Source organism: Bubalus kerabau, chromosome X (genome assembly GCF_029407905.1).
Source record: "Bubalus kerabau isolate K-KA32 ecotype Philippines breed swamp buffalo chromosome X, PCC_UOA_SB_1v2, whole genome shotgun sequence".
In the NCBI taxonomy this organism is placed as follows: Eukaryota; Metazoa; Chordata; class Mammalia; order Artiodactyla; family Bovidae; genus Bubalus; species Bubalus kerabau.
This window is the reverse complement of record NC_073647.1, coordinates 43,941,760-43,955,578: the sequence shown is the minus strand read 5'-3', so window position 1 is coordinate 43,955,578 and position 13,819 is coordinate 43,941,760. Positions and strand designations below refer to the sequence as shown.

At 44.3% G+C, this 13,819-nt stretch overlaps 2 protein-coding genes across 6 annotated transcripts in view; both read right to left on the bottom strand.

Annotated features, from left to right (window-relative positions):
* The window catches only part of HMGB3 (high mobility group box 3), a 262,945-nt gene that overhangs the window by 207,856 nt on the left and 41,270 nt on the right, over positions 1–13,819 (bottom strand). The window lies entirely within an intron of this gene.
* Positions 1–13,819, bottom strand: part of MTMR1 (myotubularin related protein 1) — a 61,612-nt gene that overhangs the window by 25,510 nt on the left and 22,283 nt on the right. For all 5 annotated transcript variants that reach the window (XM_055563448.1, XM_055563450.1, XM_055563449.1 and 2 more), the window contains 7 exons: positions 12,652–12,727; positions 10,137–10,231; positions 9,634–9,741; positions 6,106–6,207; positions 5,705–5,788; positions 4,710–4,859; positions 1,783–1,971 (listed from right to left, as the gene is read on the bottom strand). In XM_055563448.1, the coding sequence (XP_055419423.1) occupies positions 1,783–1,971; positions 4,710–4,859; positions 5,705–5,788; positions 6,106–6,207; positions 9,634–9,741; positions 10,137–10,231; positions 12,652–12,727 (804 nt within the window). The remainder of the gene's footprint in view (positions 1–1,782; positions 1,972–4,709; positions 4,860–5,704; positions 5,789–6,105; positions 6,208–9,633; positions 9,742–10,136; positions 10,232–12,651; positions 12,728–13,819) is intronic.

The window sequence follows — 13,819 nt, the reverse complement described above, 5'->3', positions numbered from 1 at the left end:
CATTTGGACCTCAGTAGGGATCAGGGCAGGAGAGAAACTTGGAGGGCAAAGTCAACACAGAGGCAGTGTTGAGAGTCAGGGCAAGGGAGGAGATGGCCCAGGGAGATTGGGCAAAAGAGAAAAGAGGACCCAGACTGGGTTCGAGGCATGCTGCCATCTGCCAATTGGGAAGAGGGAGAGGAAGCAGGGAAGGAGGCTGAGCTGGCCAGGCTGCAGAGAGAGAGGTCCTGGGGCGAGAGATGTCATGAGAGTCAAGATCATGGAGCCATCCACTCTGGGTCAGTAGTGAAAACGACCTGAAAGTTCAGTAGTGAAGTTAACCTGAATGAGTTCTAAGGGACAGGCACCCACACAACCTTTATATGCAGTCTAGGGAGGAGGTATGCTGTTACTCCCAGTTCAGAGGAGGTGACTGCGGTCTAAAGAGATGCAGTGACTGCTCACAGTCATGTACAAACAACCATGTGACCACTATGCTCCCTCAATGTGAGCTGGACATCCCCTTCCCCAAGGCCCATGGTGGGGGCTGCTTGGCAGTTTGTGTGTATGGCCCACAGCAGCACACATGTTAAGGGGACACCTGATGGCTTGTTTGCTCTTTGAAGTCTTGGGAAGGGCTCCTCCCGACAGTGAGACGGGGAGGCAGGAGCTTGGCTTTTTGGAGGACATGGGCAACAATGGAATAATCACTGAAGAAAGCAGGGGCACAAGCTGCAAAGAGAAACAAATACCTCCAAGCACTGCTGAGGGGGGCACAGCAGGGGAGCCCTCAGGCACTCCCCTTCTTGCCCTTTTCATAAATGACATGCTCAGGCATATGTCAGATGTGTCTTTCCGCAGATCATCCAAAACCACCTCAGATGCCACCTCCTCTGTGAAGCCTGGCCCAGTGGCACAAGCTCCACCAGAACAGTGAACTCTACCTACAAGGAGCACCTCGCCTCATCTACCCTGGAGTATCCCCAGCACCTGCTCCCTAGTACATGCTCATTACATGTTTGTTACCTGAGTATCATTTTACAGGTAGGCATGAGTTAACGCTGGGAAAGATTGAAGGCAGGAGGAGAAGGGGACAAAAGAGGATGAGATGGTTGGATGGCATCACCATCTCAGTGGACATGAGTTTGAGCAAGCTCCGGGAGATGGTGAAGCACAGGGAAGTCTGGCATGCTGCAGTCCATGGGGTCGCAAAGAATCAGACACGACTGAGTAGCTGAATGACAACAACATGAGATGGTAAGGGCTGTCCGCACCATCCCGATATCTGAAATTCCTCATGGAAGGGCCAGGACTCTGACTGCCACAGACCTGCCAGCAGGACTGCACTGTCAGCAAGTCATCTGTGGGAAATAGAAAGGACTCCACTCAGAGCCTTTCCATTGGAAAGAGGGCGTCGGAGGCTGGGCCGCACAGCCCCACCCTGCCAGCTGGTGGGCTAGGACGGAGCTGGGTGCCTTGTTTCACACAGCTGACTCCATTCGTACAGAGCTTCAGGCCAGATATGAATTGGTCAAGTAATCAAAGGTTAAAGGGACTTCCATGGGCCTCACAATCCTTTCACTAAAATGCTTACTAGATTCTCTAGGTGATCATTCTCTTTATGGGTCTTTACTTTCTGGGTCAGCAGACAGGATTGTGGAGGGGCAATGAGAAGACCAGGTTTATGAGGGCTGGAGATCTAGGAGGCCCGCTGTGGGCTGCTCCACAGGAGTCCACCTTCACGGGGCTATCTGAACAGCATGAAGCTTTAGAAACAGCTCACAGGAAGAGCTTCTGCAGTACCTTGTTTGTGTCGGCGACGCTGTTTTGCCGGGCATCAAAGATGATGAGTTTGTGAGCCTGTGCATTAGCATCCATTATTGTTTGCAGGTACTTCTCATCTTCCTTGCAGCGCTTATCATTGGGACCCACAAGCGGCTGGCTGCAACGGGTAATTGTTGCCTGACTTTCTGGATGAATCCATGACAACACCTAGTGTTTGAAAGCAACAAGTATTAGTACGGAAACCAAGATGTGCTCTAATGTACCTGTGTGTATGCTCAGTTTCTCAGTCATGTCTGACTCTTTGCGACTCCATGAACTGTAGCCCTCCAGGCTCCTCTGTCCATGGAGTTCTCCAGGAAAGAATATTCGAGTGAGTTGCCATTTTCTTCTCTAGGGGATCTTCCCAACCCAGGGATAGAACCCAGGTCTCCTGAGTCTCCTGCATTGGCAGGCAGATTCTTTAGCACTGAGCCACCAAGTTCTTAAGCACACCTGCTTTTTTTAGTATTTTTGTCAAAAGGGACAGTTCAGCCTGAAGACACTGTGAAAGTAGCCATGAGACTCAATGTTTGGGTTACACTGAAAGGAGTCTGACTAAGTGAGCTCTAAAAAATTTCCTTTGCCTTTAAAATTCTAGGATTCTAAGAAAAACAGAAACTAAGTCTGCGGGGAGCCAGCGGGAGGCACTCCGCCCATGGCAAAGGTCATGAGGAAGGAGGCTCGACATATGCAAAGGCGGGATCGAGCCTCAGGAGTCCCCCTGGAAATCCTCGAGCATCTACCCCCATAACCAGAGCCTGCCTACTTTACTACTTTGTGCTCTCATCTACACCTCTGACTTTATGGGGGGCTGTCCCCCACCACCTCTTTCGGAGAAGGAGTTAACTTAGAGCTCCAGTTAATAAAAACTCCTGGGTGTGACAAGAGTGTTTTAACCTACAATCTCCTCTGAAGGTTCTCTAGCCTGCCTAACAGGCTTGTCCGGCCACATGTGATTGCTCACAGCCTCCCAACCAAGAGAGGCACGAAATGCTTTAAACCTTCTAAAAACAGGTTCCTTAGAAAAGTTAGAAAACCATTAGTATAAGTATAGTGGGCTGATTAGAAATTGTATTGGTGAAGGGTTTTTCATTTGTTGAGCCAATGTTTGTTGCTAAGTCTCCATATCCCCTGCCCTTACACACATTAATGAATATATAGAAATAAGTATTAACCTTTGATATTAATCACATTAGACCTTAGGCTAAGTAAATTCTTTCCTTAACTAAAACCCACTACACCCTCACCCTATAGGAATGTAACTTTATTTGGGTGGCGTCTGTTTTAAGAATAATCACCCCTGGAGAAATAAGTGTCCTGGTTGACTGACCGCTGTCACAAGGAGAGGGTCATAAATTGTCAGCAGGCCCCCTGGCCAGAAGATGATGTAACACCCCTAAGACCTCTGTATACATTTGTATGAAGCACCTGACTTTGATAAAAGTCAGGACTGCTGACCCCACGTGACTTTTGCATAACATCTCAGTGTATAAAAGTAGACCATGGAAAATAAAGAATTGGGATCAGTTCCTCAAAAGACTGGTCTCCCCATGTCTCTCTTTCTCTCAAACTCTGGCTGAGTCTCCATCTGGAGCGCGGAACCCGCCATGCTTACTAATTATGCCTGGGCTTCTAAGATCTGACCTGGGAGGCCTCAGTGTCTCCTCGCCTTCAGGAGAGCGGAAGGACGCCTGCGGCCTATGTAAGTGGTGCAAGCTTCTTGTCTTGAAGTTTTATTGGTCTCCCGCATAAACCAAGCTACTCAGCCTCTTTTCTCCACTGAATTTTCCTACTGAGCTATCCTCATTCTATTACTCTTTATATCTCTAATTAATATCTAATTGAAGCTATTGTTTCCTGATCCTCGCCGATGCCGTCCCTGCTTCGAACTCCCTGGATCAGCCAGGGCTGGACCCCGGCATAAGTCAAACCATGACTAACACCAAGCCCATTTCTATTTGATCGACTGATTTTGTCTCCTCATTTAAAAACACCTTTGAATCTCAGCTGTGACTCAGATGGTAAACAATCTGCCTGCAATGCAAGAGACCCAGCTTTGATCCCTGAGTTGGGAAGATCCCCTGGAGAAGGGCATGGCAACCCACTCTAGTATTCTTGCCTGGAGAATCCAATGGACAGAGGAGCCCAGTGGGCTATAGTCCATGGGGTCACAAAGAGTCAGACACGATTGGGCAATTAACACTTGGATCTCAACAATGGCATACGTGGCCAGATGAGGACAAAGTAAACAGTCTCTTATAAAATCTAAAGCTATGTCCCCAAACCTAGTGACCAAGATACTTGGGGTCAACCAGATACTTGGGGTCAACCAGATGGCACATGCAAGACTCAAGATATGCACTCCCTCCCTAACTGTGGTTCCCTCCCTAATATGTATCCCCAGTGTACACATATATCCAAACATACCAAACTGGATCCACTAAACATGTGCAGGGTTTTTTGTATACCAACAAATCTTTTAAAATACTTCACCCCCTGTTGGCTACTATTTCTTTCTGCAATGGTGGCCCTCCCAGTACAGGTATAGCCTTCCCCTCAGTATCTAAGACAGAATGTATTTTCTCCAGGATGACTCAGTGACACCAGTGACACAAACTGTCAGCACACTAGCAAGCTTAGCCCTCTGCTATCTATATACCATGTTTTGAAAGCATGACTGAAGTTACCCTGGTACTTAGTAACATGAACTCATGGCAGGTGGGGTCATAGCAGGCAGACAAAATGCTTATATAGATAGTTCTTGAGAATCAAAGATATGTTCAGGTTTATAGACTTCTTTTTCTACTTTCCATTTTCTTCATGAGATTTTTTTCTAACTTGCTTTTCCCCATATTAGACCAAATACAGTATATGTTCATATCTAAATAACATTGTTTATTACTTACCGGGATTCTACCTTTTGCTCGAAATGCTGCTACTTTTGAAAGATCATCATCTTTTACACTAGTTGGCACAACAATGATGGCAGGGTAGGTGTCACAGAGCTCATAATTACTGTTTACTTTGGACATTTTCCAACTTTCATTTGGCAAGCCCTGCAAGGTGTCAGAGGAAAGTTGGTGGTGTGTGTGGGGACCATATTTTTACACTTTCAAAAAGTACTAAGCATGAACCACATCCAATTATTTTCTAGTAAAATCCATTTGTAATTCATTTTTCATTACTGCTTAAAAGATTAAATATACATTTATTTTATATAAGCCATTGCCTACCTAATTCATTTTTTAAAAAATCTAATGAAGCATGATTTCTAAACATACTAAAACATGCAAATTATATACTTGAATTCCAGTCCTATGTATTTCTTGTCATGTTTTTTATAACAAGTGAGCACAGTGTTCTTTAAAAGTACCCACAGAAGTGCTTTAGAGAAACAGAAACTTCTTTAAAATGTCTAAAGGAATATAAAGTCACTGTACCAAAACTAAGGTGCAGACCAAGAGTAAATGTCATGAAAATAATGTCTCATTGGAATATCTTCAAACTAACAATGCACTAAAGACCTTCTAGGTAGAGAAATGCCATTGGACTGACATAGCCATGTCTTATACTCATAATCTAATTTAAGCCATTGCTTTATCCTTACTAATCAACTTACTATCAGAATATCTAATAAAAACCATCTGGCTGGTTTCTTTGTAACCCCTCCCCCTCATCCTGGTACTCCATTTGCCCTCTGAAAAAACGAAGAACAAACAGTGGCACAGCTGAAGGTGTGGTGCAAGGAGAATGGGCATCCAGAGCTGAAGAACCGACAGACTAGGTGAGTTACACCCATGGACAACTTGTTGCAAAAGGTTCCTTCTCCACTACATTTCTACCCTTTTAGTAAAAATATGCTCAACCTATTCTTTTCCAATTGATAAGCATCACACTTTACCTGTCTTTTATATTCAGATACTGGATCATAAACTTTCCATCCATTCACTGGAAATTTTTCTTTATAGTTGAAGGCAAAGAGTGTCTGGATACAAAAGCACAAAATAGACATGTCAGCATCTTTGCACTGTCACAGGCACACTACTAAAGCTTTTCATTCAGTTATGAGCTGAATGTATTGAGTCCTACTTTAATCTATAAAATTTTGTACAACAACAAATTTGAAGTTTTCTTCATCATTACACAGAACTGACACATTTTAAGTACTCAATGTTAGTTACCAACAGAGAGAAAAGAGATAAAGGAAACCTCTGGAAGAAAGAATAACTAAACATGACATTTTTAGACTGCCACGAAGGCATTCAGACCCACACAGAAAGAAGGTTATTTCCATGTACTTACTTGCCCATTGGAAAGAGGAAATGCATGTTTGTTGAGGTTTTCAAATATCCCGAGTTTACTCTGTTCTTCCTGTTTATAAGCAAGTCGCAAGTTCCTCATATCCTGTCAAACAATTAGCAAAACTCATTTATTCAACATGTATTGAGTACCTATGAGGTAGACCCCATGGTATGAAGAGACAAAATATTTTTATTCATTTCTCACAAAACGTAGTTGGCCCTCCATATCTGCACACTCCATACCCGCAAATTCACCCAAGCATGGATTAAAAACATTGGGGAAAAAAGTTCCAAAACACACAACTTGTCAAGCAACTATTTACATAGCACTCACATAGCACTAGGTATTTAAAATGATGTAGAGATGATCTAAAGTACACAGGAGGATGTGCAGAGACTGTATACAAATATGATGCCATTTTACATTTGGGCATTCATGTCTCCAGATGTTGGTATTTGCTGACGAGGGGGTGTCCTGTAACTAGTCCCTGGTGGACACCGAGTGGTGACTGGACTCCATTTTACTCCAACTAACAAAAGGCAATTCACAAAACACCTCCAACAAGATAATAAATTGAGGAAAATGGAACAAAGGGGAGGTGTTAGGGGGGAAAACTCATCAGATGGAACCAGGAGTAAGGTTAGTACATAAAAGTGGTACATCAAGTGGTGTGCCCTTGTGTGCTAAAGGTGTGCCGTAAACTCAGTTCTGGCTTAAGCTGCTCAAAGAGTCAATTATGGAATTCGCACCATCCATCAAATAGAAATGCAACAGAGGTTTCTCCTCTGAACTCAGAGCAAGGATTCTGTGTCATGTAGAGATGGTGGCTCTCAGTGACTTCCTTACAGAAATTACAATGTTGCTTCTCAAGATGAGTATCTGAAAGCCCCCTGCCGCACAACCTGTCAGCCTGAAGCCCAAGTGGAAGTTGTCAGAAGAAAGGCCGACAAGGTGGCTCAAAGGGTACAATGTCTTCCCAGGACTGCCTTGAGCACTACCCCCTGACCTTTCTAAGCCTACACTCTTTGTTAAAACACAAGAATCTCATTCTTTAATCTTACACAGAATTCAAAAATAAATATGACCACAAACAAATTAAAGCAAAAGCAATTGGGGAAGTGAGGAAGGTATTGCTGTGGTATTATTTATAACAGTGAAAGAATGGAAATAACCTAAATGCCCATCAATAAATAAGGGCTGGGTCAGTGAACTACAGTACCACTGACGGCACACAACAGAGCTAATGAAAACAAGAAGTGGCTCATTAGGTACCGCTAGCAAGGAATTCCAAGATAATAGTTGAGGGGGGTAAGAAAGGTGCAGAACAATGAATGTAACACGCGACCATTCACATTTTCAGACACAGGCTTGTGTGCAGAGGCCATCTATGGAAACTGGTGCCAGTGGGTGCCTGTAGAGTGGATCAGGGTGGCTGGAGAGAAACACTTTTTGCTACATAGTTTTTGTACTTTTTGAATTGCATATCACCTGTTTAAGCATGGTCCTGGCAATTCTACACTGAAGAACATTTTAAAACTGCTTTTCAAAAAAAAAAAAAAAACCTGCTTTTCACAAAGGTTCACCTTGACCACACACACACACACACACAAATATCGTAGGAAAGCAGCTACAGGACACCTGCCTAAGTGACATAACTTCCTGCTGTGCCCTCCCGCTAAGCTACTCTGGCTACACACGTGCTCCCCAGTTGCTGACTGAGCTGACTTACTATTTAGGATTGCTCAGCTCAGAGGGAGAAGGCGATGGCACCCCACTCCAGTACTCTTGCCTGGAAAATCCCATGGATGGAGGAGCCTGGTGGGTTGCAGTCCATGGAGTCGCGAAGAGTCGGACACGACTGAGCAACTTCACTTTCCCTTTTCACTTTCATGCATTGGAGAAGGAAATGGCAACCCACTCCAGTGTTCCTGCCTGGAGAATCCCAGGGACGGGGGAGCCTGGTGGGCTGCTGTCTATGGGGTCACACAGAGTCGGACACAACTGAAGCGACTTAGCAGCAGCAGCAGCTCAGAGGCAAAGGCATTGCCAGCAAAGACAGAGCATGTGTGAAGCCCCAGGAGTCTGAGTATGGCAAGGGTTGGCGGGGTCCAAGGCGGGTGGGAGCAACTATAGGAATGGAATGGCAAGAACAAGGGGAGGCGGGCTGGAGTGGCAGCTGCCAAGGAAAGCAAGCCCGCTCACACCATGGGGTCTCCGTGTTTTCCCTCTAGCCCAAGAGTAACGGGCAGCTACTGAAGAGTTCTGAGTAGGGAAATGACCTGTTCCACAATTACAGAATTGACTCACCCACCCCACCCTCGGCTTTAAGTTCTGTAAAGGATTCCCACTGCTCTGCCTGCGGAGAATCCTGGAGAATTAGGATTGCCGCCATGGACCCGAGGAGAGGACAGCCACGTGTTGCTCGAGGGATGCTACGAAGCCAGCAGATTTCCGAGCCAGCATAGTAAAGGCTTATTTGAAAACACGGGTTCAACTGCAGTCTAGGGCCAACCAGCAAGAGCTTCATTCAGAGATATGATGGAGGCAGACAGACTGGCAGGAATCTAACCCAAACCCCAAACTGGGAAGGGACCTGGATGGTGCTGCAGGCAGGATCTCTTGCCTGGTATTTTAGGTGAGGTTGTTAGTGAACTGTATTCCACAAGGCAAAGTCATTGGAATAGAGTATCAGTTAAGATGTTTCTTATTTGCTCAGTTGTATCCTACTCTTTGCAACCCCATGGACTGCAGCATGCCAGGCTCCTCTGTCCTCCATCACCCAGAGTTGGCTCAAATTCATGTTCATCTTTAATGATTAGTCCTCATCAAAGCTGTCACACAAATTTTACTTAATCCATTGGAGGAAAAGGACAAAATAAAAATTAAGTATGGCTCAGGTGCAAATTCCAACAAGAACCTCAACTGTGTTTTTAATCACAGAATTTATGAATATTGTTGTCCCTTTAGGCATTCTTGGGTAGCTCAGTAGTAAAGAATCCACCTGCCAATGAAGGAGACACAGGAGATGCGGGTTTGGTCCCTGGGTCAGGAAGATCCCCTGGAGGAGGAACTGGCAACCCATTCCAGTATTGTTGCCTGGAAAACCCCATGGACAGAGGAGCCTGGCAGGATACAGTCCATGGGGTCGCAAAGAATAGGACATGACTGAGCAACTGAGCACACACATGCCCACTGTCCCTTTAGGAAGTCTCTGACTGAAAACTAGTCTTATAATGACAAATTGCAAAAAAAATACTGATCTCTGCTTTCCACTTGATTTCTCTGAAATGTAACAAATCATGTCACCACCTAGGTTACAGGTCCATGTTAATTGGAACACTTCAACAGAAAAGAAGCAGTTTACTTCAACAGCTTATATAATGGTCTGAATTGGTTGATGAAAGGTTGAAGAGGTTTGTGTCCCGAAGACATCTGAGCAACTAACGTCCAAATTATTCTTACTATTCAAGAGCCCAAGGATGTTCCATCTGGCCGCCCCATCTCAGTTTCTCTCTGTCTGCACTGTACCTTGCACACAATCTCTATGCCACAAGAGTTGTCTCCATGGCTTTGTGCTCCAATCTTCTCAACTCTGCTGATCACTCCCAGGGGGACTTCGAGGACGAAATGTGGGTCCTGGGTTCACAGATGAACATGAATGCCAATCAGTGTCAGTCAACAGAGTTTTCCAATTCAAGTCTTCACTGGCTAAAAACATGTTTGCTCATTACTTTGATTTTCCTCTTGGTTCTGGCTAAGACACCAAGGTCTGGTTTATCACCTGCTTGGTGATGTAGATGTCAAGAGTATAATTAAACCCCACCCCCCACCCCCGTGAAAGTGTTACTTTAATGGCCTTTTTTTTTTCAACATACAAAATCTGCTTGCACATCTTAAAATGGGCACATTTTAAAACTGACTCTCAGTTTCTCTCAGAGTGGTAGGATTTCAGGATACTTTTTACTATCTTCTTTATTATGTGCTTTCTTCTGCAGCATTGTAAAAAATAAAACTGATTTTTAAATACTCACTCTTTCTACATTCTTGAAGTACATCTTAAAGTCCGTCACTGTCAGGGTGCCAGTCACTGCTCCCACAAATGGGCAGATATACATGACATCTTTCACTGAAAGAAAAAACCCAAAATAGCATCTAGTGCCATTGGCTTGTGTTTCAATAAATCTTAACATGAGTTTCCACAAATGCGTGATTCTAGTTTTCTAGGAATTAAAATTTTTTCATTACTTTAAACAAAGGCATAGATGGATAATCTTCTAACAAAATTCCATTTTTAAAACAAAAGTCTGATTTGCTACTTAATGAGGTTTTAAGTAAAGAGCCTCACAATAAGTTACTTTGTCATTTCTTTCCAAATAGTTCACATTTTCCCTGAGTGATAAATTAATCACATTCAAAAACATATTAATTAAACTCTGAAGATCCTGGGCTACATTTCATAAATCACTACTAATGAAAACTAACTAAAGCTAAACACTGTCCCCCGAAGCATCTCCAAAAAAACTGCTTTACAGATGGCAAAAACCAAAACCACGTCAATGAAGTGGGGAAAGAGTTCTTTGCTTCAAATTCTTCATCAGCTTCCATATTTCTTAATGTTTATATCAATATCAACATCCTTTATATCAAAATCAACAACACATATGACTCCTATGAACGTTGGGAAGCTCACACCAGTCACAAAGATATCACATCTTCCCAATGTTCCCAAAGTGCTATTCCACTAAAAGTGCCATTCCACTAAAAGTGCCATTCCACTGAAAGCTCAAGAATGGACACAGTTACTGATGAATCCAAGGGGATAAATAACAGCACTAAAGCTGTCATTCAGCCAAATTCTCAAAATACTTATATTAAACTTTTATAAAACTCATTATGTACTGAGTGGCTCCTATTGTTGGGATTCTAGGTATAAATGACAAGATTCCTTACTACTCACCAGGTAACTAACCCCTGAGGGATACTACACAGAAAATCACCACAGAGCCTGATAAATGCTATCAGAACCATGTGGACTTGATGTGATAAGAGCTCAGTAAAGGAATGACTTAATTCAGCAGGGAGGCTGGGGAAGGGGAAGGGAGAAGAGGTCAACAAGTTGCCAGAGGTTAGTGTGGCTGGGTCCAAGGGTGCATGAGGACGATGGGACACGAGGCCAGAGATGACCTGTTCATCAGAGTTCATGGCAGTATTATTTGTAATAGCCAAACAACAGAAACAACCCAAGTGTCTGTCAATAGGTGAACGGATGAGCACGCTGTGATGTATCCACACAATGGAATACGACTCAGCAATGAAAAGGAATGACTGCTGACCACAGCACTCACAATATGGGTGAATATCACAATAATTAAGCAGAATGGGATAAGCAGACATAAAGACATACTCATTGATGCCATTTCTATAAAACTCTAGAAAATATCAACAACCCTCTAGAGCTTGGGAAAGGGGAAGAAGGCATGGGTGAGAGGGATGATAAAGGGCCCTAAGGAAACTTCTGGGAGGTAATAAGTATGTTCATTATCTTGACTGTGATGGTGCTTTCCCAGGTGTATAAACGTGTCAAAACTCTTCACATTCACTTTAAATCTGTGTAGTCTGATTGTCTGGAGTAGAAGGAGAGGCATAACAGAATTAGCTCTGCATTTTAGTCCCATCATTCCCAAAACAACACAGATGCAGGGCTAGAAACGCTCCCAGAGGAGGAAAAGCCAGAGAGGCTGGTGGAACACCAGGAGTGGATGAAGTTCCTGAAGCCCAAGAGAGAAACTGTTTCAAAACTCAGGTTGGGATGAACAGAGCCCAGAGCCAAGAGTAGGCTATCACAGAGGAATAATGTGTGTGAAGGTCCTGGCAGGAGAGCCCAGCTACTCAAACACAACATGACCATGCTCCAGGACTGGGCACGTGCCTTTGGGAGGGAGCCAGGAGGGAAGAAGGCGACACCGAGCCTCACAAACCAGGCTGTCAACCCTAACCCTGGCAATCGTGAGGTGAAGTGGTCCCAGCTGGCTGCCCTCCCACCCAGCCTGGCACAGTGGACTGCCAGCTGAAATGCCTAGCCATCCACTGCAGGCCTCTGCCCTTATAATCCATGGTGGGCGCACATGCCCTTTTCCCGCACTAAAGGTGTACTTTCTGGACTCTTAAAAGCCACAAAAATTTCTTTGCCAAGTTCTCTAAATTGCCATTGAAAGTATGATGTGGATCATCCCTCAGGACCTTTTCCTTCTAGTGAAGGCTTCCAACAAATCATCAAACTGACATCACCGTGAGAGTCTCACCTGCCTCAGTTCATGGGGCAAAGTTGGTACTGCCACCCAAGACTCGCTTGGAGCTTCAAGGGATCCTCTATAGTCCCTTGTCTCTTAGGGTCATGATGACATGAAGAAGGACAAGGTCTCATCCATTTGTCCCCAAATTAAATGGATCTGGCTGATCTCCAGCACATACATCACCTGTGCTTACGAGTAATGTGCCATGTCATTTTACGGATCTCCATGAGCAAAATGTACTCGTTAAACTTACCAATGGCCTTGATTGATTCTCCTGGTAAAAGTGGCGCTTCTTCCATCTGTGCCAGCTTATTTCCATCCCTTAGAGCCTGGCAAGAAACCAAACATGAGTAAATCTCCCTTTCCATCTGTAGACCTGGGAAGAATGGTAGTGCTCTGTGCTCTTGCTACGAGGCTACAGAAGCGTGCAAAATGTATGCCCCCCTCCCCTTACAAGACAATTTCAAAGCTCTGCATCACAGGACACCATGCTGCATAGTCGAACAAATTGTTACACATACTTAAAATTCACAGTTAGAAAGCATTAATACAGAGATGGTTTGACATGACAGATAGATACTGTAATCACTACACAGACAGCTATTACAAGGTGCCTCCAGAATTTGGAAGTAAGGTCAAAAAAGGTTACCTTCTGAGTGTGAAACTAGTACAAATAAAATCATTAGATGCAGATGCTTAAGCAGCTGTAGAAATGGCTCAGCTATGAGAGTGTGTGGAAAACCCCAAAGTCTAATTTAAGAAAGCAGGAAGGGCCTATTACTAAGGAAAGCCCTACTTTATAAAGCCTTATTTTATAAAATAAGAAAGCTTCCCTACTCCAACCCAGCTTCCTGCAGCTGCACAACCCGCAGGAGGAGGACAGGCGAGCATGCTTGTCAGTGTGTATACAGGCCACGAGAGTGCGCCCTCATCTGGCAGACAAGAGCATTTCATCCACTCCTGTGGAGCAGGCTGTGTTGTTCATCAGGCTTTTCTCCCCAGTCAGTTCACACTGCTGATTCCACGCTTACCGAGCAAATTCCTAAAGAGGTCTCAGGCTTCCTGTTACAATATCACCAGGAAAAGGATGTCTTGGATGGCTGGAAGGATATATGCCCACATTTCTAAATGTCCAGATTGGCACTATGAACCAATAGAGCCAGTCTCTGGCAAGCCTGGTTGGATAGCACCAGATAACTCAGAGGAGCTGAGAAAATGGTGTTCTTGAACTACAAATCTAGGGACCACAGCCTGAACTTCGTGCCTATTCCAAGGTACTGCCGCCTTGTCAGATACTGCCAAGAAAACGGATCACTTTCTCCGGGCATCTCTGACATAATGTGTCATGAATAAGAGTAAGGTGTTCAAAACCCCAGCAGTTCCCAAGCTGTGTTTCATAGAGCACTAAATTCCCAAGAGAT